Source organism: Macadamia integrifolia, chromosome 5, assembly GCF_013358625.1.
Source record: "Macadamia integrifolia cultivar HAES 741 chromosome 5, SCU_Mint_v3, whole genome shotgun sequence".
NCBI classification, from domain to species: Eukaryota; Viridiplantae; Streptophyta; class Magnoliopsida; order Proteales; family Proteaceae; genus Macadamia; species Macadamia integrifolia.
This window is the reverse complement of record NC_056561.1, coordinates 42,435,826-42,460,835: the sequence shown is the minus strand read 5'-3', so window position 1 is coordinate 42,460,835 and position 25,010 is coordinate 42,435,826. Positions and strand designations below refer to the sequence as shown.

At 35.7% G+C, this 25,010-nt stretch overlaps 1 protein-coding gene and 1 non-coding gene across 2 annotated transcripts; both read right to left on the bottom strand.

Annotated features, from left to right (window-relative positions):
* Positions 1–213: 213 nt before the first annotated feature.
* On the bottom strand, positions 214–1,724 carry LOC122079100 (chlorophyll a-b binding protein, chloroplastic). The gene is made up of 5 exons (XM_042645351.1): positions 1,600–1,724; positions 1,289–1,474; positions 1,120–1,157; positions 503–1,014; positions 214–411 (listed from the first exon to the last, which is right to left on the bottom strand). The coding sequence occupies exons 1-5, from the start codon at positions 1,653–1,655 to the stop codon at positions 394–396; spliced, it is 810 nt and encodes a 269-aa protein (XP_042501285.1). The 5' UTR covers positions 1,656–1,724; the 3' UTR covers positions 214–393.
* Positions 1,725–2,544: 820 nt separating this feature from the next.
* Positions 2,545–2,646, bottom strand: LOC122080559. The gene has a single exon (XR_006140831.1). It is a non-coding gene; the product is annotated as a U6 spliceosomal RNA (small nuclear RNA).
* Between the last annotated feature and the right edge of the window lie 22,364 nt (positions 2,647–25,010).

Here is a 25,010-nt window from a genome sequence, read left to right as displayed (position 1 = left end):
GGAGGCTTCTGCATGATACTATTCAATTGGGGTTCTTCTCTTTTCTTTTGCATTTTGTGGTAACCATTTATTACTGAGTCTGTATATACCCTTCTTAGTTTTTTAAGGAGGTGGAACTGTGAAGTACACTAGTTCAAACTGTAACACACAAGGAGAGACTTGTAGCAACAATTTTCTAGACCCAACTGTTTAAGGGAAGTCCTGGGAACCAAATTGGTAGAAAGGTATTCGTACATTGCATGGGCATCCTAATAGAAGACATGAACATATGGCAATACAAAGTGTAGATGGACATCCTCTGGGACCATCACCTTTCCTGTTCCCACCACTGCATTAGATTTACACTAAGATAATGAATTTCTTCCCATTAGAATCAGTCCTCCTGTGCTTTCTTCATTTGGGAGTGAAAGCCTGAAAAAAGATCAGAATCAGAGTTGATTTAAAGCAATTAACCTGCATGGATGTGAACACAAGTAAATATGAGTTTGATGGATTTACTTACAGCAAAAATTGTGGCATGGCCTGGGTCAGCAAGATGGGCAAAGAGGTTGTCAATGGGACCAGTTCCTGTGTAGATATGTTGGAACCATGCACCCATTACTGCTAACATGGCTAACCTCCCATTCTTTATCTCCTTCGTCCTCAGCTCCTTGAGCTTTTCCGGTGATCCACTCCCCCAACCAAGAGGGTCGAACCAGAGCGCACCAGGATAGCCAACGTCGATCCCAGTGAGTTTGTTGCCGAAGATTGGGTCCGTGTTTACGCAGGCAGGCTTTATGATGTCCGCCCATCGTCTCCCCTCAGCCCAACCAATGAAGATGAGTTCCATGATGAGGAGGGTGGTAGTATCTGTGAAATATTGTTGTTCTCCAGCAGTGTACCATGAAGGAGTGTTAAGGATCCCAATCCTTGTGAGGAGTTCGGGTATGAAGATGCCTGCAGCACCTAACATTGCCCATCTGCAATGCACAAGCTCAGCTTGCTGATTCCATCTCAGGCTCTCTGGATCAGATCCTATTAAGAGTTAACAGCCATTGTTATAATCAACCAGTGTTCATTCATTCTTTGGAGCTTCGACTCTTCTTCTAGTTTTGAGTGATGGGTTCAGATTTCACTTACCAAGACCAAGTGGGTCGAAGCCAAAATCTCCTGGAAGGCTGTCCATGGAATTCAAACTGAACTTGTTACTATCTTCATCTCCAAGAAAAAGGAAAACAAGAGAACGAAGAGAGGCAAATGCCCAGAGAGACAAACAATGAGGGTATGTGAAGTGGGTCATGGAGCTGACCTGCCATCAAGCCATGGAGGAGGGGTGCTTCCTGGGAACCAGAGAGGCCGATCAGCATCGGCGGCTGCAGCAGAGACGGAAAGCGATCGTGGTCCTGCTGGTGCTGTAAACTTCTTCTGTCTCAGTTTTCTCCCACCCAGGAAAGATGCCTTTGTTGCCCCCACCACAGATCCACTTTTCTGAGAACTGATGAAAATCAAGCACATTATCATAATGAAAAGAAGATTACCAGCAGCACATGAAATTTCTTGTCTTCTGAAATCTTTTAAATCAACAATGGATTGGTCAGACTCACAGGAGGTGAAACTTACCTGGAAGAGGAGATAGCCACAGCTGCAATTGCAGAAGAAGGACAAACAGAAGCCATTTCCCGGGTGGAAACTGTATGCCTGAGTGACTAGATTGTACGGTTAATGGAGTGAAAGATGTTGGGGGCTTATCTAGAGGGATAGGAGGATGGCTTTTCTATACTTCTATTGGACAATGCCATGCCACGTGGCATGCAGAATCTAGGTTTCAGCTTCTCCACCTCTAGATTTTTTTGCTGACCTGTGGCTGTGAGTTTTCAATTCGAAGCTGGTGGCTGATAATACGCTCTGGTGAGTTGGTGAAGCCAAATCAAGCTGGTCTGGCCCATATTATATTCAACTGGTATTAGTGTTACTTGCCATGGACAGGGTTCTTTCTCCCATATCTATATTATTAGCGATAGAATGCTGCCCCGAGAATGCTACCCCATAAGCGCACATATACACCAGCACCCGTGGCCAATGGGGCATGCACGGACATCTTCAGCGCAGAGTTGTGTGCAGTCTTTTCGTGCCCACTGGGTCTTGGTTCAGGTATATGCTATTGGGTAGCATTCTTTCTTCCCTATTTATATACTATATTTGTATATACATTTTGAGTCCAGCCCAGCTAGATCTCAAAACCTGAAAATCTCAACCCTAGCCCAGGCCCTGATTTTCCGGGTGGGCCAAACTTGCACCCCTTTATGAGTAGAAAGTAAATCCACAAGTGCGCAAATGGCACATTTAAGGCTGCAAGCCTGGCCCATTGGCTCTACGTCCTATGTCAAAGATGGCTTCTTAGCCCATATACAAAGTTAAAATGCAGGATTCCATATAATTCTTGCCCTTATTTATTTTTTTATTTTTGACAAGTAGGGAGAGGAAGTGGATGACAATCAGGAGACTCGAACTTGAGACTTCCTGGTGAGCGTGAGCATAGTTTATCAACTACGCTAGATAGTTTTTCAAAATTTGGACCATTTCTCGATTTGTGCATGTCATCCTTGCACAGGGGCCATGTTAATCTTCTCTGTTTATCGGATGTAGCCGAGGAGACCCTTAAAATCTTTTTTATTTTTATCTCATTTTTTATAAGTCAAGTTGTATCTTCTATAATACTAATTGATTAACTAAAAAAATTGAATGATTAACTACACAATACATGCTTGTAAACAACTCTAATTACCTTTACAAGACAACGATAGGCCAAAAATGATGTTTTGGATTAGTGTTCTATTTTTTTTAATCCATTTTGTGATTGAGTAACCGCATTAATTTCTCATGTTTGTGTCTTATTTGGCGTCAAGTGATAGTAATTAGTGGACGTTATTATCGCATTAGTATGTTGCTTTTTCCATGTTTGGTGAATCTAAGTAACTTGTTTATTAACCTAATTATGTAAGACAAATCTTATGGTCTCATGAGTAGCCTACAATTTATTTTTTGGAAGAAGTATTTCACTTTTGCATCAATAAGGTAATCCTTATAAAGTCAGATTCCTTATAATTTTTTCCCTCCTTTTTTTCGTGCAAGCATGTGCTAGCTATTAGTATTGTTATTATGTCTTGAACAAAATAATTACATGAACAATGAGACAGCAGTTGTCAATAGAATGACACGTTCATTCTCTCTCTCTCTCTCTCTCTCTCCAAAAAACGAAGAAGATGATGTTGGCTGATTAGGGGTGTCAATTTCCAGCATGAACCAATAGACCGACCAAAACTGACCGGTTCAATTGGAACCAATTTTTTGTTGGTTTTGATGTGGAAGTGGGGTTTTATGAAACCGGTAGAATTCGAAACCGAGTCGGACCAACCGAAACCAATAAAAAATTCAAAATCCAAAAAACACTATTTGTTTCAGTAATTTTTTTATTGCATATATAATGAAAAAAAAAAAATGGACCAATAGCAACCCGTTAAAAAATCAATCCAAGTGGATTAAGCCAACTTTTGGCTTAGCGGTTTTTTCTCGATTTGGTCTGTTATCAACTTAAAACTGGTTCAACCTGACAAAAAACGTACCAAACCAACAAATCGACACCCTCGGTGAATCTCTCTCTTTCATTAAAAAAATAAAAATAAAAAAATAATTGAAGAAAAAGAAAAAAAGAAAGAAGATGTGGTGGAGGTCTATTATCAATCTATCTGTACCATTACACATTCCACCTTCAAAGTCCTTTTCATCTTTCCTCAGTTGCGAAGTCAACAAGAAAAGTTATGAAGCTTGGCATCATTGACTTGTATGAAATAGAAGACCTAAAGAAAAAAGGAGAGAGAGAGAGAATCTTATAAGCTTTATATCTGTAGCTAACTCACTAGAATCTTAAACTAGGGTTAATCACCGGCCAAAACGTAAGTAGGTCGGCTTGAAATTATCTAATGATGCAAACCTTTGCTTGTTATCATCCCTAATCAGACTCTTCCAACACCAATAAAAGAAGGAATGTGGAATTGGTATGTTTGTCCCCCAAAGGGCAAAATTTCATCATATTGTTTTCATTCGACGGCGACGCTATGAAGTTATTATAAGCAAGCTTTGTTATTATACTAATAGGCTATTATTGTGTGTTACACCACTATTACTACCACTACTATTATGGAATACCTTTATACGTTAAATGTATCGACTATACAAATAGTTGGTGGTGGACGAGTGTGCAAAATCTTGAAATCTATTTGAATACTCAAGAGACTATTGAGGGATGATGCTTTGTATTTATCTCCGAAAACTTATATCTTTTTATTTCCTATAAATTGTTAGTGATGGAGGACTATTAGGGTTGCGGATATCCTTTGCAAACATACAAAAAACGTGAGGAAGAGAGCTTATAACCTTGTCTCCATTGCTAGTAAAACTACTCTTATTTCTTCGTGGATATAAGCATTTTCCCAGACCACGTAAATTCTTGTATTATGTGATTGTTTTTTCTTTGTATTCTGCATCGTGAATAGTTTTCTACAGAGGCATGTCCCTATTGGTTGCTACTTAATATTAATTCATGAATCTATAGTTTATCTAAGTACATATACTGTATATTTCAAGTTGGTTGGCAAGTGCAGACTGATTCAATCCTACTTAATCTTCTTCTGGAAATATTTACAAAAGGAAAAAAATCTTCCTCTAGAAATGTCGTTTTCCGCGACTTAATTTAATCCTTTGGAAAATTCGTAATCCTAATTTTGCCTTTAATCCTTTAAAATATCTTTAAAAATACTATTAAGCATGTAAAGCATTGATTCTTAAAGAGATTTCATGTAAGTTCCTCCTTTGTCTGAGCATATAATATTGATATCGATCACCAATATCAATACATGATTGACAAATTAATCAATATCGTATTGGACATCCATTTTTTTGTTGAAAAAAATAATATTTTGATCCTATATCGCCCCAATATAGTCGATACCTATCAGTATTGGTATTGATATCTCCAGCGATAGATACATCTCAGTCCATGCAACTAATTAATACTACGTGTGACCCACTAATCAAGATTAAAATTTTGAAAACCCAAAAAGGAGATGTTCATAATCTTCTCTACCAAACCAAACCAACCAACCAACCCCTCTCCAAGTATAAACACATAGAGGGACCCCTTCATTCCCATTAGTGGAAGCAATTAGGGAGTGGATTTGTATTCCACCAGCACCACATCTTTAGATCTTATCCACATCTGCATGTCCATCACATCTTTCTTTATTTAAGAAGGGAAAGGGTTTCGGTTTGTTAATTGTGTTATGTCCCACAAAAGGAATTCTCACATCTTACCCTACCTCTTCCTCTTCAGTCTTTGGCTTGAGAACTAAAACTTCCTCCCAACTTGCTCTCTCAACTTGCTCCATGCGTACAAAGGAGACAGTACCAACTCAACAAAAAAAAAAAAAAAACCAAGTAGAAGAATAAGAAAAGAATATAGGCTTGACACCCATCACATCTTCATACTTACCAAGTTTATAGGTATTGATATTGGTAGCTGTATCAGTCACTCTCGTTATCGATATTGATAAGATACGAAAATTTTAAAAACCAATCAATTTTTAATCAATACTATTTCTGATTAGTATCGATGATGATACCAATTCGACGGATATGATACACGTACCTTGATCCATAATCCTTACCCCCTTAGTGTTGGTCAAAGTCAAATTCAAGACCAACCCCATATATGGTATATTATATAGAGATAGATAGAATGGGGTTAGGAATCATGAGGACATGGCAGCACGTCAATGTTGCATATTTGAATGGTCGAATGCCCACCCATATTTATTGTATCTACCCTCACAAGGAGAAATTATCAAAGGGTATTTTTGTCAATGGGCCTCGAATTGTGCACTTGGCCACAACACCCCCTATGATGTACTTTACTTTCTCTTCCCATTTTATGGTCTACACATGGAGTCGGATTAGCCCCCTGAACGTGTAAGCTCTCAAAGTTCAATTTTGTGATTACATATGTTATGTGTCATGTTTGATTTCAGCTTTTTCAAGGTTATATACATTATGATCCTCCCAGAACATGTAATGACAGGAGCCTTGTATATTGAGTACGTCTTTTTTCTATTTGCTTTTGTTTTTGTTTTTGTTTTTTTGTTTTTGTTTTTGTTTTTTGTTTTTTGTTATTTTGAAACATTAATGGAATAAAATTGTTATAATTGTCACAAAATCGTATGTGAAATGTTGTTACTCTCCATATATGAGAAGATGATTAGGACCTTCATATGCTAGGTTTGGCTAATATAGCGTTGTTTGCGAATGAGATTGGTAGCCTAGTGAAGAAAGCCCTTGCCTCATAACCACATGAGTCGGCTGGTTGTGGTTTTGAGTTGTCATGCCCCACTATTAGTCATTGGTCTTTCGAAAACACTGCTTGTTTTATGAGGGCTTCAACTTGGGGATTAGATCACTATCATGGAGCACTCTTATTTTCGTTACTAAAAAAAATATTATTAGAATTTTTTTTTTTCTAAATAAAATTATTAATAGATTTTATTTTCCTTATTATGGTGAAGGAGGCCATGACCATCATTGGGGATGGGTGCCAATGGAAAATGAAGGGATTAAAATGATATATAATGACCAAATCAATCCTTCTACTAACAAATGTAATTGCTCATAGAGATAAACCATTCCTTCATTCAGGGGTGGGGCCGGTAAATTGAGTGTGTCATTTTGTGATCAGAATTAATCAGTGGCAAAAGTAGGTTGGGAGTTAATATTTTTTTGGGAGGGTGCTCCCTGGGTAAATAGCATAAAAGAGTGTACCATTGAGTACAACGTACAATCATACATTGGAGGGCAATGAGGCCAATTCAAATGAGAAAGAAATCACACAAAGATGCTGCTGTTCCAACTCTAAATAACTCATAGAACTTTTTCTCATATATCCTAGACTAGTCATTTTAGTCATTTTTCTGTACTTTTCCCTCTCACCCTCTCGAGCAATTCCTCGAGAGGCATCAATTTACATTTAATTATAAGTATAAGATAAGACACCGGGAAGGATAGAACAATAATAGGAACTCTTCATACATGCCTATTTTAAAAGCCAACAACTATCAAACATTTCTACCCCAAAAAAAAAAAAAAAAAAAAAACTATCAAACGTAGATTAGATGAAATCCAAATTTTGTCGACAATAGAACCCTAGGTACCCTATTCAAAATGTCAAATTCAAGCTCCATCGAATTTTTCACATGCCAAAATATAGCTTTGAAAATCGAAGGTCATAGGAAAATGCATAGTAATTATTAGAGTATCATACACATTTATAGAGGAATGAATGCCAACACATGAGAGAGTATATGACTGAAGGACAATGGACTGCAATTGCTGCACAGTTGGTCAATAGTGGATCACATGTCAAGGAGGAGTGTGTGAGGGATTCCTACACCTCTAGTGTGGGCAGGGTTTAGGAATCGATATGTAATAAGTCATATCAGTATTAGTCCATAGCAATATTGACTCAGTTATGTGGTACATTTAGATGGTAAAACTGTGAAATACGATATGATATCAGTATCATTGAGGGCAAAAACATCTAACATTGACCAATACATATCGATATCAATTTCAAAAATATTTGATACCCGATTTGACTCGGAGCATTAAAACTAAGGATCATTATTCCTTGATTGAATTCGTCTTTGAAATTTAACATGTGACTAGTTTAAACCATTGATATCTACACCAAACTGTTCTAAATAGCCACATCGATTGTCAACATGGCTATGTTGGAAAAAAAAAAAAAAGAGAATTTGAGGAGAGAGGCATATAATATATATATATATATATATCATCATGATTTTTGATTTGTTTTGTTTTTCTTTTTTTCCTTGTTCTTTTCTCTACATCCAAACATAGCGTATCCTCCAGAATCCTGTTTGAAGGGATTTGGATATGGAGAAACCCCCGGCTGGGAGTAATTACCAAAACGAGGCGCTAAGGTAGGTTGTATGATTGGATGGGCTAACGGTGTTCATCCATTAATGGAGGTGGTGGGGAGCTTCTTCACTTACCATGCACGTAAAGGTAAAGAGAATCTTGTCCCGAGACTGGGAGGCATAGTCCTCTGTTTCTCGCAGTCTTTGCCTACTCTGTCCCAATGTCCATGCCGTATACTCATACGAGAAATGATGGAACTAAACCCCGACCCCATAATGTCCCTCGCTCTACACCAACCCTTGGCAACCCTTTTTGCTGCCAAACTCCAGGTAACCCCAGTAGTGAAGAAGAAAGAACTGTGGAGTTAGGGGGCATTTCTGTCTTCTGAAAACTGCTCCCAAAGACCCAGACCCAGACAACAGGGGAGGGAGGAAGGGAGGAAGACGATGATGATGATGGTTCAGTGGGTCCCACATGAGCCGATGAATGATATAATAGTACATCACTATATCGTAAGAGTGGTCAATGGTTTTTGAGATTCCAAAATGAACGTACGACGTCAAATGGGGAGATATTGGGGCCCACTAACCACACAAATAGCATGTGAAGTCACCAACGATATGAATAAAGGCGATGTAGGATTATACCTTTGTAACTCTTAATATCATATCACAACGGATTGCATACTCGTGTCAAATCGGTCTGATTTAGTTAGGTTTGATAGATCTTAATCAGTCTCCATTATTTTTTTGCACGAAAGATATTCATTGAGAGAAAATATCTAAGGTAAACCACTTTGAAGCAACAAAATGAATCATAAACGAGCTCATCCTAAATGGGATGATCATGCAACAAATGGTTTTGGTTACCAATTGTTCATAATATTTAGTCAATCCTTGTTGGACAATTGTTGGGTCAAACCTTGCACCAAAAATGTCTAATTATCAATATGTCATTGCTCAAGCTTGACATGTCTGATAATCGGGCGGTGATTCGGTCGAACTCAGACATCAACATATCAGTTCCAATCGAGCATACCATTGCACCCAAAATTTGACACCCTTATGTAATCTTTGGTCTACAATCCAAATCCAAACTAAACCATGGTTAGAGATATCAGCATGCTGCTAACCCTTGATACCATGTTGAACACTGATAGAATGATATGGCCAAAAAAAGAAAACTAGGGGCAAAACTGTCTGTTGAAACATGATTCTAAGTATTAGTATCAGATCAGTTGTATCAGACAATCTATATCAGTTCAACAGGTATCCGATCCTGATCCTAATACCAATACCCAATCGATTGAATAGTACAAATTAAGGGTAAAATGGTCAAAAAAATATACCTACATCATTTCAATTCGCTGCAGTATTTCACAGTGGATTGGAATTGGGGTCTGTCTGTATGAGTATAGTGCGCAGTAATGGCGGCCGCTGGTCGGGCTAGAAATAACCAACCAAAACAAACCTGGCATCGTCAGGTTTGACCAAATCTGACCACCATACGGTTCCCCGGCACGTTCAGTTCCGTACGATTCAAAACGACCTTTAAACCTTTCCCATAAACCAAACTCCACGAAAGAGTGGAGGAGGATAACATAAGAGGATGGGTTGCTTGTTTGGTACTCTGAGATTTTGGGTGCGTGACTCCGTTGGCTTCGGCCACACTCATCTTTTGGGCCTTCACGTGCGGCGTGCGCCGAGTCCCGCCTGCCATTCTCTCTCAATCAAGCCTTGCTGTTGGAGAAATCGAGGCTCGCTCAAACAATGTCAAATGCGTCAAGCAACATCCTTTGTCTTCTTCATCCTTGTCTCCTCTCCTTTGGCCTTACTCCGCAAGAGCTCTTCCCTTTCACAGATCCCCATTAATGCTATCCTAATTCCTAAGTATGTCTATTGCATTTTTAAGAGAACGAAGAATGAAAGAAAGAAAGAATGAATGAATGAATGAATGACCCATTATTACGTTACCCCACCTCCCAATGATATTTAGATAGCTCAGGTCAAGCCTAATTTTAAATGATCTGGATCAATTTTAATGTTAAACCATATTTTGGTCGATTTCTACACAATTTTGATCCCATATGAATTGAAATTGACCAGGTTAAATTCAAATTCCGAATTAAAATCGATCAAGTATCGAGATCGGCTTATATCAATACCAATCTAGATTGATCGATATAATCGATCTGACCTGACCCAGTATCAATATGTATCAACCGATACATTACCCATAATTAGAAACCCACGTTCAAATTGAAGCTAAGGTAGTAGATTAATATCAGGAAATCAGTATCAGTCTCATACTCTCATGGGCGCGGCGGCCTAGGCAAACGTTGTTCGCTTCTAGGTGTTGCGTGGATCGGATTCCATAATAGCCCACACGGGGAGGCGAAGCGAAGCAAAGCAAAGCAAAGCAAACCTTTACCAAAGGTAAGGTGAGCTAACCGTGCCGTCAAATCTGTTGACCGTTGACTCTTCTTCGGCCAATCCCCCATGGTCCATTCGGTCATTCCAATTCGCTTTTGGCCTTTTTCCATTCTTGTCCTTTTTGTCTTACGTGGCATGGAGAGCGGGAGACTTGAGCCAATTAGCTGACAAGACGACGTTCACGTCGCCACGTGTCGGACATGGCGTAGAGCCGTGTAGCACTTGGGGGGAGACAGATCACATGTCTCCATACTTCCCAGCATAAGTGGTTCCCACTCCCTCCTATCTCTTTCTCCCCTCGTCCTCTCATTCTCTCCATTTGGATCTTCCCGTAGGCAGAAACCTTTCCAATATAATGTTGCGTATCATATCAGATTATATCCAGAAAATCTAGTGGGCTTAGGAATCTTTGAAAACAATAAATAAAAAATCTACAGCAGCACATGCGATTGGACAAGATACAAAACTTCCCATGTTTAGGGTCTACTAATCCTTATCTCTCTATCCTTGAAGACAATCATATTTTTCATACTCTTCTCTGATATTATTTGTTAGCAATACCCCCATGTTTAGGGTCTCCTAATACTTTTTTTGTTTTATTTAAATTATCATTTTTCTATAAAATTAATAACATTAATAAAAATTAAAATGATCAAGGTGAAATGGACATCCCGGATAAGATTATTCTCTATAAAGCCCAGGGATCAGAGAGAGATTCCATAGACGGGGTGACCTCGGGACGCATGACTAGGTCATCCTAACAATAGGATCCCATCATTGATCGAAGAAGTCCTATGGAGAAGACCCGGCCGGATCCCATCATTCATCGTAGAAGACCTACACGGCCTAATTTAATGTTAAATTTAAGTAGTTGTGAAATTTTTTTGAGGTTAGAATAGAATTAGAATTGAGTAAGGATATTTTCATTAGTGTCTAAAAAAAATATTTGGGGCTTGGCTTGGAATATAGTTTGAAATATTGCAACTTTGATGAAATATTTAGATTTCCATGTTATCAAAATTTATATAATAATAATATATATATTTTAAATTATCAAATTTTAATCAAAGTACTTTTATTTTATCAAGATTGAAATCCCAACGTATTTCTTAGAGTCATATGGAACCCATCCTAATTAAATCACAGCCAACCAACCATCTCTCTCTCTCTCTCTCTCTCTCTCTCTCTCTCTCTCTCTCTCTCTCTCTCTCTCTCTCTATATATATATATATAAGTGGTGCTAATGAAATTAAAGATTAGATGGCACATATCAGTTATCACATAATATTGACAGATTATGATAAAGTCACAATTGTCTTCCGAATAGACTGAACTCCACCAATGATACTTATAGCTTTTAATAGAATTAATTGGTGAAAGAAGATCAATCTAGCAACCCAAATTAGTACGACTCAGGGGTGTTTTCCGAATAGATTGAAGTCCACCAATGATAAGTATGTTTCTGAATTAAATTAATTGGTGAATGTAGATCATTGTAGATTTCCCATTTAACTGGGAAAGGTTGAGTTGAATTTGGGTTTTCAAAATGGATATACATAGTTGGAAAATGGTGTCAATTGCATTTAAGGGTATTAATTGGTTTGGTTTTGGTTTAAATGGTACGGATCGATTCTGTTCACATTTATTTGACTAAAACCATAACAACACCATTTACTAATCGGTTCCACTTTTTGAAACCGTGACCGTTTAGTAAACGGTTTTGGTTTCTAAATGGTGTTGGTTTCACGGTTTTAAACGGTTTTGATTTTAGTTTATTCCATACGATTTGTAAAACGGATCACAATCGGTTTGTTATAACTTGCAACCATCTTTAAACTGAAGATCATAAGTTTATCAAAAAATAATTGGCAACCACAAATAAGATACTTTATCTTAATAATGGTATGTTTTAATTTGATAATCTAGTGTTATTTCTTTGCATGGTCATTCTCAAACATTTAGAATTAATATCATACAACATCCAAATCCAACATTTTACAGCATAAAATATTAAAATGACAGGTGGTTTAGCCAAAACAACCCATCTATGATAACATAATAACATGGTAACATATATGGATTACAAGTTCATGATCTAAAGCTTAAACTTGAACTGAATTGTAATAAATCATACCAAAGCAGGATGGACACTTAATTTAATTGTTAATTGTTATACGGATTACTGCCCCTTCTTTATTTAATTGTTATACGGACTAATCGGATCGGTTTAAACAGTTTAAATGGTTTTAAATGGTTCGGTTGAAATGGTTTCAATTCGGTTTGAAACCAACGGGTTCCACAGTTAAAATCGACCCGACTTGTTTAGCTAATTGGCCTGAAACTTGAAACCATAACTGCACCATTTACTAAACGGTTTTATGGTTTCAGTATAAATGGATCGATTCGGATTTGGTAAACGGTTTCGATTACAAATTCGCTTCCTTAATTGCATTGGTTCTGTTTTTTTGGTTAGGTTTTGGTTATGTTCGTGTTAAATTTTGCATAAACAAAGACAAAATATTTTTCGAGACCTCAAACTGAAGGCAAATCAAATCAATTCGATTTTTTCAGATCATATTTGATTTTCTATATTTTTACTGGGTTAAAATTCAGTTTAAGTGGAATAACCTATTGAAAGAAATAAACTCAAGAAAGAAAATTACAACCTCTTTGAGATATATATAGTCTCACAAAATCGAAATTGGTACATTTCAAACATTTTTACAGGGGTAAGATTGTTCTATTATGATCAAGTGGTTATGGGTTCAAATAAAAAAATACTCTCCGAAAATGAAGTAAGACCACGTACACCCACCAAGCACCAGCAACAACACCAACACCGGCATTTAATAGTACTAGGGGCTCTATCAATTTTTTTTTTCAAATATAATGTCATTACTAACCCTAGTGGATTCTCAAACATGTGTACTTGTATTATCTCCATGCTCACACGGTTACATTATTTTTTGAAACTCAAAATTCATCCAAAATTTAAGTTATTCTTTTGAAGAATAGCATATGAAGGAATTCTTACAAAAGACATTATGAAAAAATGGGCAGATATTGACCCCCTTTGTAGTTTGTGCCACAACTAGTATGAGAATACATGGCATATGTTCCTTTTTTTGAGAGTTTGCAAACAGGATTTGGGTTGCTGGTTCATTAATTGGGCCTTAAAATTGAACTCTTAAATAGTTCTTTCACAGCTCTAATTATGTATTTATTTAATCCTAACGTTTTCCCTACAAATAAATGGATTTCTTTTTCAATGCTCATATAATTATGTGTTATTACATCTGAAAACATAGAACCAGGTCACATTTGAGTTTGATAAACCCAATCCTTACATTATTCTACAACATGTAGAGAACTGGGTCTCTCTAATGGCATTTTTACACAATCTACTACACAACAGGTAACCATACTTAACCCCATACTTGCCCATATATCAACACTTCCCTTCTATAAAAAAAAGTTATTAATTTGCGCTAGGTCATTGATAATATGAAAAATTCTCTTATTCTCTCGAATTCATAGAGTAAGACGTTGATTTCTCAATAAGATCAATTTTTTTTATTACATGATGGATTCTCTTGAAAACTGGCCGCGCATGTAAGAACAAGGTTGTTCTACTAACGTGAGCAGAGCCCTGCGTTTGTGATAGATATTTAATCTTGGTAAGAAACTATCTTGTCAACATAAGTATTTCATGATCAGACATCATAGCTTTCTGATCTCCTTCCTACTAAGGATTAGTATTGCTTAGATGAAACAGGCCAAGGAGAACTGATGAAAGTCGACAAAATTTGAAGTGATGTTAAAGAATTAGGGAATCTTCTGTTTGATGATAATATCAAATCGTGACTGCCATGAAGTGCAATACTTTTTTTTTTTGGGACAATGCTTATATTTTGTTTAATCTTTTTTTTTTTTTTTGTCTCAAGGCTAACAACGAATTGATTATCTTGTTAACAAAAATATGATATAACCGTATAGGTATTGTTGTTGTTACGCACCGTTGGATGTCCGTTTCCAGTCATTTTCGCAGTAACATTCAAAGATCTTATAAGATATTGTCTTCCTTTCTCGAAACGAATCTCTTTCCCAACCACACACTCTTAACATCACAAAGGTCTCTCTCTCTCTCTCTCTCTCTCTCTCTCTCTCTCTCTCTCTCTCTCATGCTTTTAATACGTGCTGGTGGGGTGGGTGCCTTTTTTATTTTATCTAAAATCTCTCCCCTTCCCCACTTTCGGAGTCCTTAACTCGTTACTGTTTGGTGTTGAGGTTGCATGTCCGTCCATCGTCGGTTAGCCGTCATTACCGTTGGGCCGCCACGCGGAAGAAAATCATCTCTACACATCATAAGTTTTATTTTCATGAGAGGCTTGATGCTTGAGATGCACTAAAGGCTCCTCCAGGCTATGTAGCCAAGAGACGAGAAGCAAAGAAAATAAAAGAAAAGAAAAAAAAAATCTAAAAAAAAGAAGAAATGAAATAAAATGAAACGAAATGGTGAGAAAATAAAAAGAATATATATATTTGGTAATTAAGAGAAGAAAAAAAAATAAAAAAATTCAAAAATTTTTAAATTTTAAGAGGGAAATAGACATAGGAAATCATTGTGCATTCATTTAATTTTTGTCTTATTATGTTTTCATATTTTCTCATATTTTCTTGTGTTTTTTGTAAGATTTTTTTTTTAGTAAAATAAAACTTTACAATTCTCAAGAGGAATTTTGAATTTCAAAAGCTGAATCTTCTCTTGGGTGAAGACATACCAAGTGGAAAGAGAAATTCTTAACCCAAGAAGAAGTACTTTTCTTTTCTTCTCTTAGCTACCAAACACAGTCATAGATTTTACTGTGCAAAAGTTTATAGTAAAATGTTGAAAAACCACGATTATAAATATCAATATCGGGATTTTTTATTAATATCAATACATATTAAATTATATCAGATGATTTTATCTTAGCAATATTGACACATATCGGTTAATATGTCGATACTTAAAACTATGAGAAAATGTGAATTAAACTTTGTAGGTGGCATGGCTTTGGATTTGAATCCTCTATGGCACAACATGGATAGGATTCCTCTCACTAGTTTCTATAAACGAATTGAGAGAAAAAAACAGAGGCTATTATGTTCGATAAAAATCTCTTAAATATTTAAACCTAAAAAGAGGCAATCAAACCCTCTCTCCCTTTTAGGCATTCGATGATATTATTGGATTTTTTAGTGGCATTATGTCTGTAAAAAATGTTTCGAAAAATAGGTTTATCAAAAGCTAAAAAACCCGATTTTGTTTCTAAAAATGTGAAAAGTCGTCTCTACTGTTTTTAAACACAAAAACAACAAAAACATTATCAAACGATGCTTAGACCTCGTGTCTGAGTGTTTCTATCTGTTAAATATGTGGCCAAACACCCTATTATGCCATAAGAAGAATTTAATCCTTTATCTCGCAAGTTCTTCTTCTAGGAAGATCAGATCAGAAGAAAGATCAAATCAGATCATATCAGATGATGTTGCAATATGATGACAAGGAGGGAAGCCATGATCACGTGATGTGGGGATTTGGCATGTACTATATATTAGCTTTAACGTGAGATGTAATTCAATGATTTCTTGTTTCTCAATCACCAAAATTAATTCTATTACCAAACTGAATCACGCATATGCATGTGGATGGTGGGGTTTCTCTCTAATTTCCTCCACCACCACCATAAACTCTCCTCCCTACTATTTTTCAAAAAATATATAGAAATGGCTAATCTCTGTTAACTATGCATGTTTACATTGGGATGAGTGTCTAACTCTCTGGCATATCGTTGGGTAATTGGACCTTAACATAAATTCATGAAAAATCACTGATTCGACCTATTTAGTTATAATTTTCTTGAAATATAGTAGTAAAATTGAAGATTAGTAATTAATAATAAGTGTGATCCAGTGGATTCCTATCTAACTCCAATGTAGGGAAAAAATGTATGATTACACTGAATTAAAAGGTGTCAATTAGCTCGGTTGCGATTGATTCAAATTAGTTTTGATTTACTAATAGGTCAGACCAAAATCAAACTATTAAGCTGAAATTCATTTTGATTTGATTTGTTTCCAATTTCGATCGGGCCATTTGAGAGATGGGTTCGATTTTGGTTTCAACTCAGTCCAACTTAATTTGGTCAGTTCCACTTGGCCAAACTAGTAAAAAAAAATTAATAATAAATAAGAGAATGTTACATATAAGATAAAAGATCATTATGATAATTGATTTTTTTTATTATTAAAAATATCTCTTATATTGTGGAAATCGATCGACAAGTAGATTATTTATGTGAACAATATCATCATAATAAATGGCTTAGGACTCGTTTAATAACGTTTCAAGACACAAAAAACGGCATAAAAGAAACAAAAAGTGTTTGATAAAATTATTTCGTTTCACTTATTTTCAAAAATAGAAATTGAAATTTTTACCTATTTATGGTTTAAGAAACGACCCAGGAGAAACAAATTCTCTTGTTTCGTAGTTTCTGGAAACGACTTGTGGCCATTCTTTCGCTAGTTACTATCGACTTCCAGAAACATGACTTATCAAACACCTTTAATTCCGTTTCTGTTTGTAGAGACGAAAATTTATGTTTCTGTCGTTTCTTGAAACAAAAAAGACGAAAACGTTATCAAACGGGCCCTCAGTGTTCCACTTGATGCGGCACCTATTATCCATGATATTCAACACTTGCTACCTCGTTTGGATGTAATCTTCTTCTTTCGTGTAAATATGGAGGCTCAACAACATTGTTACTTCTTTATCACGGAAAGTCCTGTCAATCTCGCGCACGACAATTTGACTAATGTCCATTCTTCGACTTCATGATATGTGTCTCCTAGATGCCTCGGCTCAGTCACGATCTTCTTCTCAATGAAAGCGTCTCTTACCAAAAATAAAAAGCTTTGTAACCAACCATGATTACACATTAACACCAACAAGCGAAATCCTAATAAAAAAAAAAAAATTGGATAAATAAGTAATTTTCATTCTTAGGTTACGTTGCATTATTACCAAATATAAGAAGCACCCATTAGATGTGGAATTTTGAAAGAGAGTTCTCTCCATCTCTCTCATAATTTATTATCCTTAGAAAGATAAAAGGTTGAAAAGGTCTAATCCATATAATCCACGTGGCAATCTTTCCACCTCTGTCCTGGTAGCTCAAATGCTACAATATCTTTATCCGGATGAGGGTATCATCTCTTGATATTCCACGTGTCATCATTTGGGATGGCACATTGACGTAAATTCCATTCTCTTCTTTCTTTAAATTTCTGCTTTAGGTGGCGCCCAGCAGCTTAATTACGGATTTAGGTATTTTGATCATATCGATCGATAAATATTAGTATAATATTGATATAGATCGATGGTATCAATATTATCAGTTGATCTAGCTCGATAGAGCCAATCTATATTGGCCAAGATCATTATAATCATCGATATTGTATTCCAAAACCTTGGGATAAAGGAGAACGAGATTAGATGCAATTCGTGGCTAAGTAAGAAAATTAAGAGCCGAAAGTGCAGTCTTAATAACTATTTTTTTTTTTGTTTTGCATTCGTCTGAAAATGCCTAGAAACAAATTTTGTAATAATTTTTTTCAATTTTTTTGATATATTATTTCAAAACCTTTGGCAAAAAGTAAATTAAGAGTCGTAATAATAATGAAAGAGATTAAACCAAATTCCACCAATAACAAAGAAAGAAGATTAAAGGGGAATATATAAAATCTCAAAGAAATTTTGAAAAGATTAGAACGTTATAGTAAATGTTTGACTTTGACACTTAAAAGACATAAGAGCCTCACATATTTTTTCCCCCTCAAATCTTTGCCTCTAACTATAAGTTAAGCAACCAACAACAACATTCAATTCAATGTAATCAACAAAGTTCTAGCTAATCATTATCTATTTGATTGACCAAGTCAACTATTTTAAAAAGAAGAGTAAATACTTTTTTTTTTCCTTTTAAATATATCTACATAGGATGCCGAAGACAAGAGAGAAGAGACAAGAGGTGGATAATATTTGCAGCAATGATGAAGTTCTCTCTCCATTTTTTGAAGGAAGTTACAAACATTCTTGGCCTTGGATTATAGTACCTCTCCGCGTGGAAGCGGAGCATTTTCTGACTTATCCATCTTTTTGCTTAAAAACCAACAACAACCTAATTTATGTGGCTAAAAATATTACCAAAGTGGCAATGACTAGGAAATGCTTGTTTGATACTGTTAATGTGTTGTATAAATATTTGCTACAATGTGTAGTCTTTCTTTAAATAAAAAAATTATATATCAACATCTGAAAAATGTGACAGTGCTAGGGACTACAATTCCCAATTATCTAAAGAGGTGGAAATGGTGTTAGGCCTTAAATTGGTGGGGGGACAAATTTAAAGAAATTGGTACTCCTATCAGTCCAATATGGGCTATTAGAACCACATTTTGGAGTTAGACATTTGTATTGATTATTGTTTTAGCCAAAGAATAATAATTTTTTCACAAAATTATAAAAATGCTTGATACATTCTGGTTGTATTTCCTTATACAAATATGTATCAACCAATACGATTGATATATTATTGTTACTTTAAACAATGTATTGACCGATATTGTGACCGATATCGTGATTGATATGTTTAACCACTATAGTATTCATACAAGGTACTAGTGATACCGATACATATTGATTTATATAACCGATACAATATCAATACCTTGATTCACGGAGGGGGTAAGCGTGTTAGGACAAGGTTATAAACAACGATCATAACTTATTATCAACTATTGGAATTTTATTTTTAATAAGAAATATATATTTTTTGTTTGTAGTTGATCTATACTAGTGGTATATCATTATCAAATATCATTATATATCAACGGCTAATCTATAAGATAGGGTTACTCTATAGCGACCTAGTAGTCATAAATTTGAATAAAAAAATTATCTCTTCCCATGATTTTAAAGTAAAATTATAAACATTATGGTCCTCTCTAGACCCCACAATGACATATAGGATACTGAAATTTAAAACCATGGATTTATTTGTCGCGCTTTGCCGCCCAACTTAATTATGATGATAACCTATGGATTTGATTTTTAATCATAAAATAATTAGGATCATAATCGAATGTTTTTTTGCCCTTTTTATTTTTCTTTTCCATATTTATCTCTTTCCCAACAATTATTAAAATATTAAATTTGCATTCCTACGCTCAACCACGTCCTCACAACTGAGACTTGACGTGACCCCTAATGTTTTATTTAATTAATTTTTCTCATTTACGGAGACGCGATGCCATACAGGCGCTCTAGAATCTCAGAGTTCTTTACACGACTTCTCTCGCTAAAATCTCTAATTCTTAATTCTAATACAATTTCCCCACTATTTTCAACAACCTTTTTGACAATATTACCCTCAACAAGTTTGTTTCAAGGAATAGACGAAAACTAACGTTTAATTTGGTTGTAAGAAATTAAAATAATAATAATAATAATATTTTTTTTTTTAGCTCTTAACTTTTTTTTTTTTTTTTTCTTTCTTTACAATAAAATTAAACCTAATTAGAAACTTGGGGGGGTGTCGATGGGGGATTATTGCAACGATGTATGACCTTTACATCAGCGTAGGGCCGAATGTATAATCGTGTGAGTCTAGCATTTTTGTATTTCATGGGAGGAGGGTCGTCATTTTACGACCTCTTTGTCTGGTTCCATGTAACCTTATAATATATATATATATATATATATATTTTTTTTTTTAGTATGAAAAATACCCTAATGGAATCAGGTTCACCGTTTCAAAATTGAAATCAAATTGGAAAAAAATGACTGTCTTGATTCTGGCCGAGGATTCAGAACCCTAGGATCCCTAACTTTTCCTATCTGGGACCTAATCAATAGGGCCTTATTCGATCCCGGATTCTGGTATTAATAACTTTGATCAAGGATCAAATAGATGTTGATCTTGATTCTGGCGAATCTGATCCGAAATGATCCTTGTATGGAACCTGCCTTAATAGATCTACGAGCCAATTCTAGGGTCGATACAGATTACAGACCATCCAAGCTGATTTCAATTAGATCAGATCAAATCAGATTAGAAACGACTGAGACTGATTCATATCCCAATTCCGAGTTTTTAAACCTTGGAACCAAGCCGGGCAATCTTTAATGAGCCAATAGATATTATTTGAATTTTGAAATTGGATTATAAAAATAAGGAGGCCACACATGATGATATAAGGTCGATGGTTCACGCATGTGGGATTGCTCTTTATTTAAGAAGATAAAAGAATGGTGGTTTTGGGGTTGAAATCGTCTGCAATTCCGATCTCGTACAATTTCGTGTAATACCACCTTCAGGTGATGACACGTGTATTGATACCAATACAATGGCCCAGATCTGGTATGACTAATAAAACATTAAATCAGTGAAAATGCATTTAAATCAGATCTGGGCCATTGTATTGGTATCAATACACGTGTCACCGCCTGAAGGTGGTATTGCACGGAATTGTATGAGATCGGAATTGCAGACGATTTTTTTCCGTGGTTTTGCCGTTCGAGCATCTACAAATGGTTTCACAAACAAAACCTACTTTTCCTTGTAAAAAAAAAAAAGCAACAGAATAATTAACCGGCCGGTTGGGTCTTGTTTAAGTTGGATTTAATTAATTTTATGTATAAATCAACCCTAATCAAAATTGTACCATTAAGGAATTGTTGTCCGTCTTCCTTAAGCTTGGGAAAAGATTGGCATGTCAGGGTGCTCAACATGAAATCTGGTTCCTCTTTAGCGGTTGGAGAGGCCAGTGAAGGTCACAGTCATCGGATAGATCTCAACATGCACACCAACACATGGTTAGGGTCCATCTGACGATGGGAACCGTCATTGGACTCTCTAGCTGTTGGAAAGGATCCCAACTTGTGCCATGCTCTCTCCTTTCTTGTTTGTAGTCGTATGATTGATGCATGCAATTAGCTTATAGAAACCTAGTGACATGTTCATACCCATTGATCCCAAACTCAAATCCGACAGTGACATAAGGTTTTCAGTCTGGTTCAATTTAATGTTCTCTAATAGATCAATTTTGATTAATCCAATCGGTTTGGACTGACTTTTGACAAAGTACAAAGAGAGCTCTCTCTCTCTCTTTCCCTATCTTTCTCTCTCTAGTCCCAGTCTGAGTCTTCACTTTGTCTCCAAAGATCCCAAAATTCATAAATGGAGAGCCCCGTGAAGGGAAGGAGTTTTAATTTTGGGTGTAAGGGGAGTGTTCTGGGGGAACAAGAAGTAGGTGGCGTAGGGCTATAGGCAATATCAGAAATCGTTCTTCCTAAATATCGTCACAAACCACCAAATTGCTTTTCCTTTGGAAAATTGTGGACTGATGAGGCTACTCCCACCGCAACTCTTGCAACTTGCATGGAGGGGGAAGTCGTACATGGAATTTTGTTTCTAATCAACCAAACGCCTCATCCGCACTGACTACAAAGGGAGCCGTGTAACCATTGCTCTGACTCTTATCACATTCACATCCAAAGGTTTTTTTTTTTGTTTTTTCTTTCTTTCTAGAAGGTACAAATAGTCCGGTCCATCGTGGACATCTAGGGTTTGAAAAAATGGGTCAGATCGAATAGGTTCAACCAGACACTAAAATTGCAATTTAGTTGGAATTAGGATTAGCTCTGAATGATTTCAGTTTGAATCAGCCTATGCAGCAATCGAAATCTTGATTTTGAGAACCCTAGGGTTTTAGATATGTTAAATACATATATTAGTACGGGTGGGTTGATTTGGAATATGGCCTATCCGTGGGTCACCCTAGTTAGGGTGAATTAGGGGAAAAAAAAAAAAAATCAAACTCGATGAGTTTCATATGACTCAAGCAACGATCAAGTCAATAAAAACTATGGTAATCGCTTAAAATTTTATTTTCCAATCAAATGGACAAACTTTTCCGGACCATTATATATATTGTTATTCCTTTTCGATATTTAATGTTACCAAATGCTAATATGATACTGATATAGATCAAAAGTATGGCACCCCAAAAGTGATTTGTTTTTAAACTTGAGCTCTATACAGGCACGATACGGCCTAATACTAACCATACTAACCAATTTATATTGATTTTGATGGTATTTATACAGACACCGATACCTATAATCTTTGAGCACTACTTCTCAATATATTGAAAATCTAGCTTTTCTATTAAGTTTAGAGAACCAGTGCCTGGTTTTTTTATGATCAGATCTTGAAATTCAGAAACTAGACCAACAAACTATACAGATGACCTCAGTTTAATTATGGTCGGATGAATTCAATCCAAGAGAAAAGAAGAAAATGAAACGTGTTCGTCTCTAATTACCAGGCAGCTCGGGTAGTGCTCAAGTAGCCATCCAACTGTTGAAAGGAGTATTTGAAAAGGAAAAAGATCCTCTCTAGTTACTTGGCCTTCCAAGTAGCCATCCAATGGTTGGGGCGGACATGGGGATTGGGGACGTACGTGCATTCATGTGTTGAGGAAACTAATGACTATTGATATTCAAATAAACTTGGCTCCAAGCAAGGATTGATAACTATTATTGTGTGCTTCTTGCATTATATTAACTACTGCATTATTGAGGGTAGTTCTAGGTATTATTTGCATTAGAATTTGGACCATATACTCTCTTTTTGTAGTTATTATTATGCTATATTTCACAGTAAGGTGGGTCTATTTTTCTTTAGTTTTTCCAAAACGAAGAACAATCAATAGTTCAAAGTTTTAATATTCTTTTTTTAAATTATTTTGCTTTGATTTTCATGATGTGTAGACTCTGCAAAATAGCCTATAACAGGTTTCATATGTAGAATTTATTTATAAATTGTTCAAATAATTGAAATATTATAATATTTCTAATAAAATTGAAGAATTTCATCATTGAAACCACCACGTTTCAATGGAATATATTTTCCCTATTTATTTCTTTTTTTTTGCAAAAGACTTGAAGGTTGAAGCTCGTGACTAAAAAAACAAAAAGAACATGATATAAAAAAAAAAATCTTGCAATGTCATAAGTACTTTTTGATAAAAGGATATTTAAATTTGTAGCCGAAAATAAAAGAAAATAGTTACAATCTTTTTTGTTACATAAGGCAACAATAACAATTTACAAGTGACACTTCATACCTTTTGAATTGTTGACATGTTTAACACCATTGCCATTCTCAATGTTCTCTAGAGTGCAACCTAGGGAGGATAGGGAGTCCAAAAGAAAGCCGCAACCTAGGGAGGATGGGGAGTCAAAAAGAAAGCCACACAACGTAAAACCAAGAATGACATATTTTTTCTGGACATGAAGCCCTACACCCCAGTTTCATGGCCGATTATACACCTTATGTACTATCCATACAATTAGTTTAAGCAATACTTAGTTTTACTGTGAGAGTACCATGGGGGAAAAAAGTGTTTTAGAAAGGGAAGAAAAGTGAAGAGTATGATAAAAGAAGAGGGAGAGTTAGAGGAGCGCAAAATCCCAAACCTGTAAAAAAAGACAACGGTCATTAATGATGAAATGAAGTCATTTATGGATGACGTTACCACAAATTCTTTAATGATGGACAAATAGAAGAGCCCAAAACCTATAAAGAAGAACAACTTTCATTAATGGTGATCCAAAGTCATTTGGAGAGAGAGAGAGAGAGTGTGAGAAGTTACCAAGGATACTTCAATGGAGGCTATGACGTTTTCTTCAGTTTAAGATTAAAAGAGAGAGAGAGAGCAAGAGAGAGTGAATACGCATAGATACCAAAAATTTAGATAAAATTAGAAGGAAAAAAGAAAAGCTATCCCACGTCACAATAATACTCTACTAACTCCCGTTTGAAAATTCTCTTTGACTCTATTATTGGTTTGTAAAGATTTATTAATTTTTGCCATCTTTAGGGGAGAAGAGACTATAGAAGGGAGATCGTGGGCAAGGGGAGAGTTTGGGAGGAGAAGGAAAGAGAAGATATTCTATATCAACTCAGATTTCTAAATTCTCCCTTCCCAATTCCTTTTTGACTCTATTATGGAGATTTTTATTTTTTTGTAAATAATTATGGAGAAATTTACAAAAGTAAATATGTGTGTGAGAGAGAGAGAGAGAGTGGAGAGAGTTTGGGAAAGGGAAGAAATATACTCTCTACCAACTCATATTTATATATTCTCTCTTTAACTCTACATAGAGAGTTTTAAAAATACATATTATGAAGAGATTTACAAAAGTAAATATGGAAAGAGAGAGAGATAATTATAAAGATCTTACGGGGAGAGAGAGGAGAGTATAGAGAGGAGGGGAGATCGTGGGCTTGGAGAGATTTTGGGAGAGAAAAGGAAATGAAAGATATTCTCCAACAATTGACATTCCTAAAGTCTCTTTTGACACTATTTTGGAGAGTTTTGTTTTGGTGAATATTTATGGAGAGAGTTACAAAGTAAATATGGAGAGAGAGAGAGAGAGATTTTTTTTTTATGAAAAAAATTATGGAGAGATTTACAAAACTCATAAGGAGAGAGGTATAA

Coding starts and splice junctions, on each gene's coding strand:
- LOC122079100 (XM_042645351.1), bottom strand. CDS start 1,655: ATGGCTTCTGTTTGTCCTTCTTCTGCAATTGCAGCTGTGGCTATCTCC. Junction 1,475..1,599: donor GTGGCTATCTCCTCTTCCAG/GTAAGTTTCACC, acceptor GATTTTCATCAG/TTCTCAGAAAAGTGGATCTG. Junction 1,015..1,119: donor CTTCGACCCACTTGGTCTTG/GTAAGTGAAATC, acceptor AACTCTTAATAG/GATCTGATCCAGAGAGCCTG.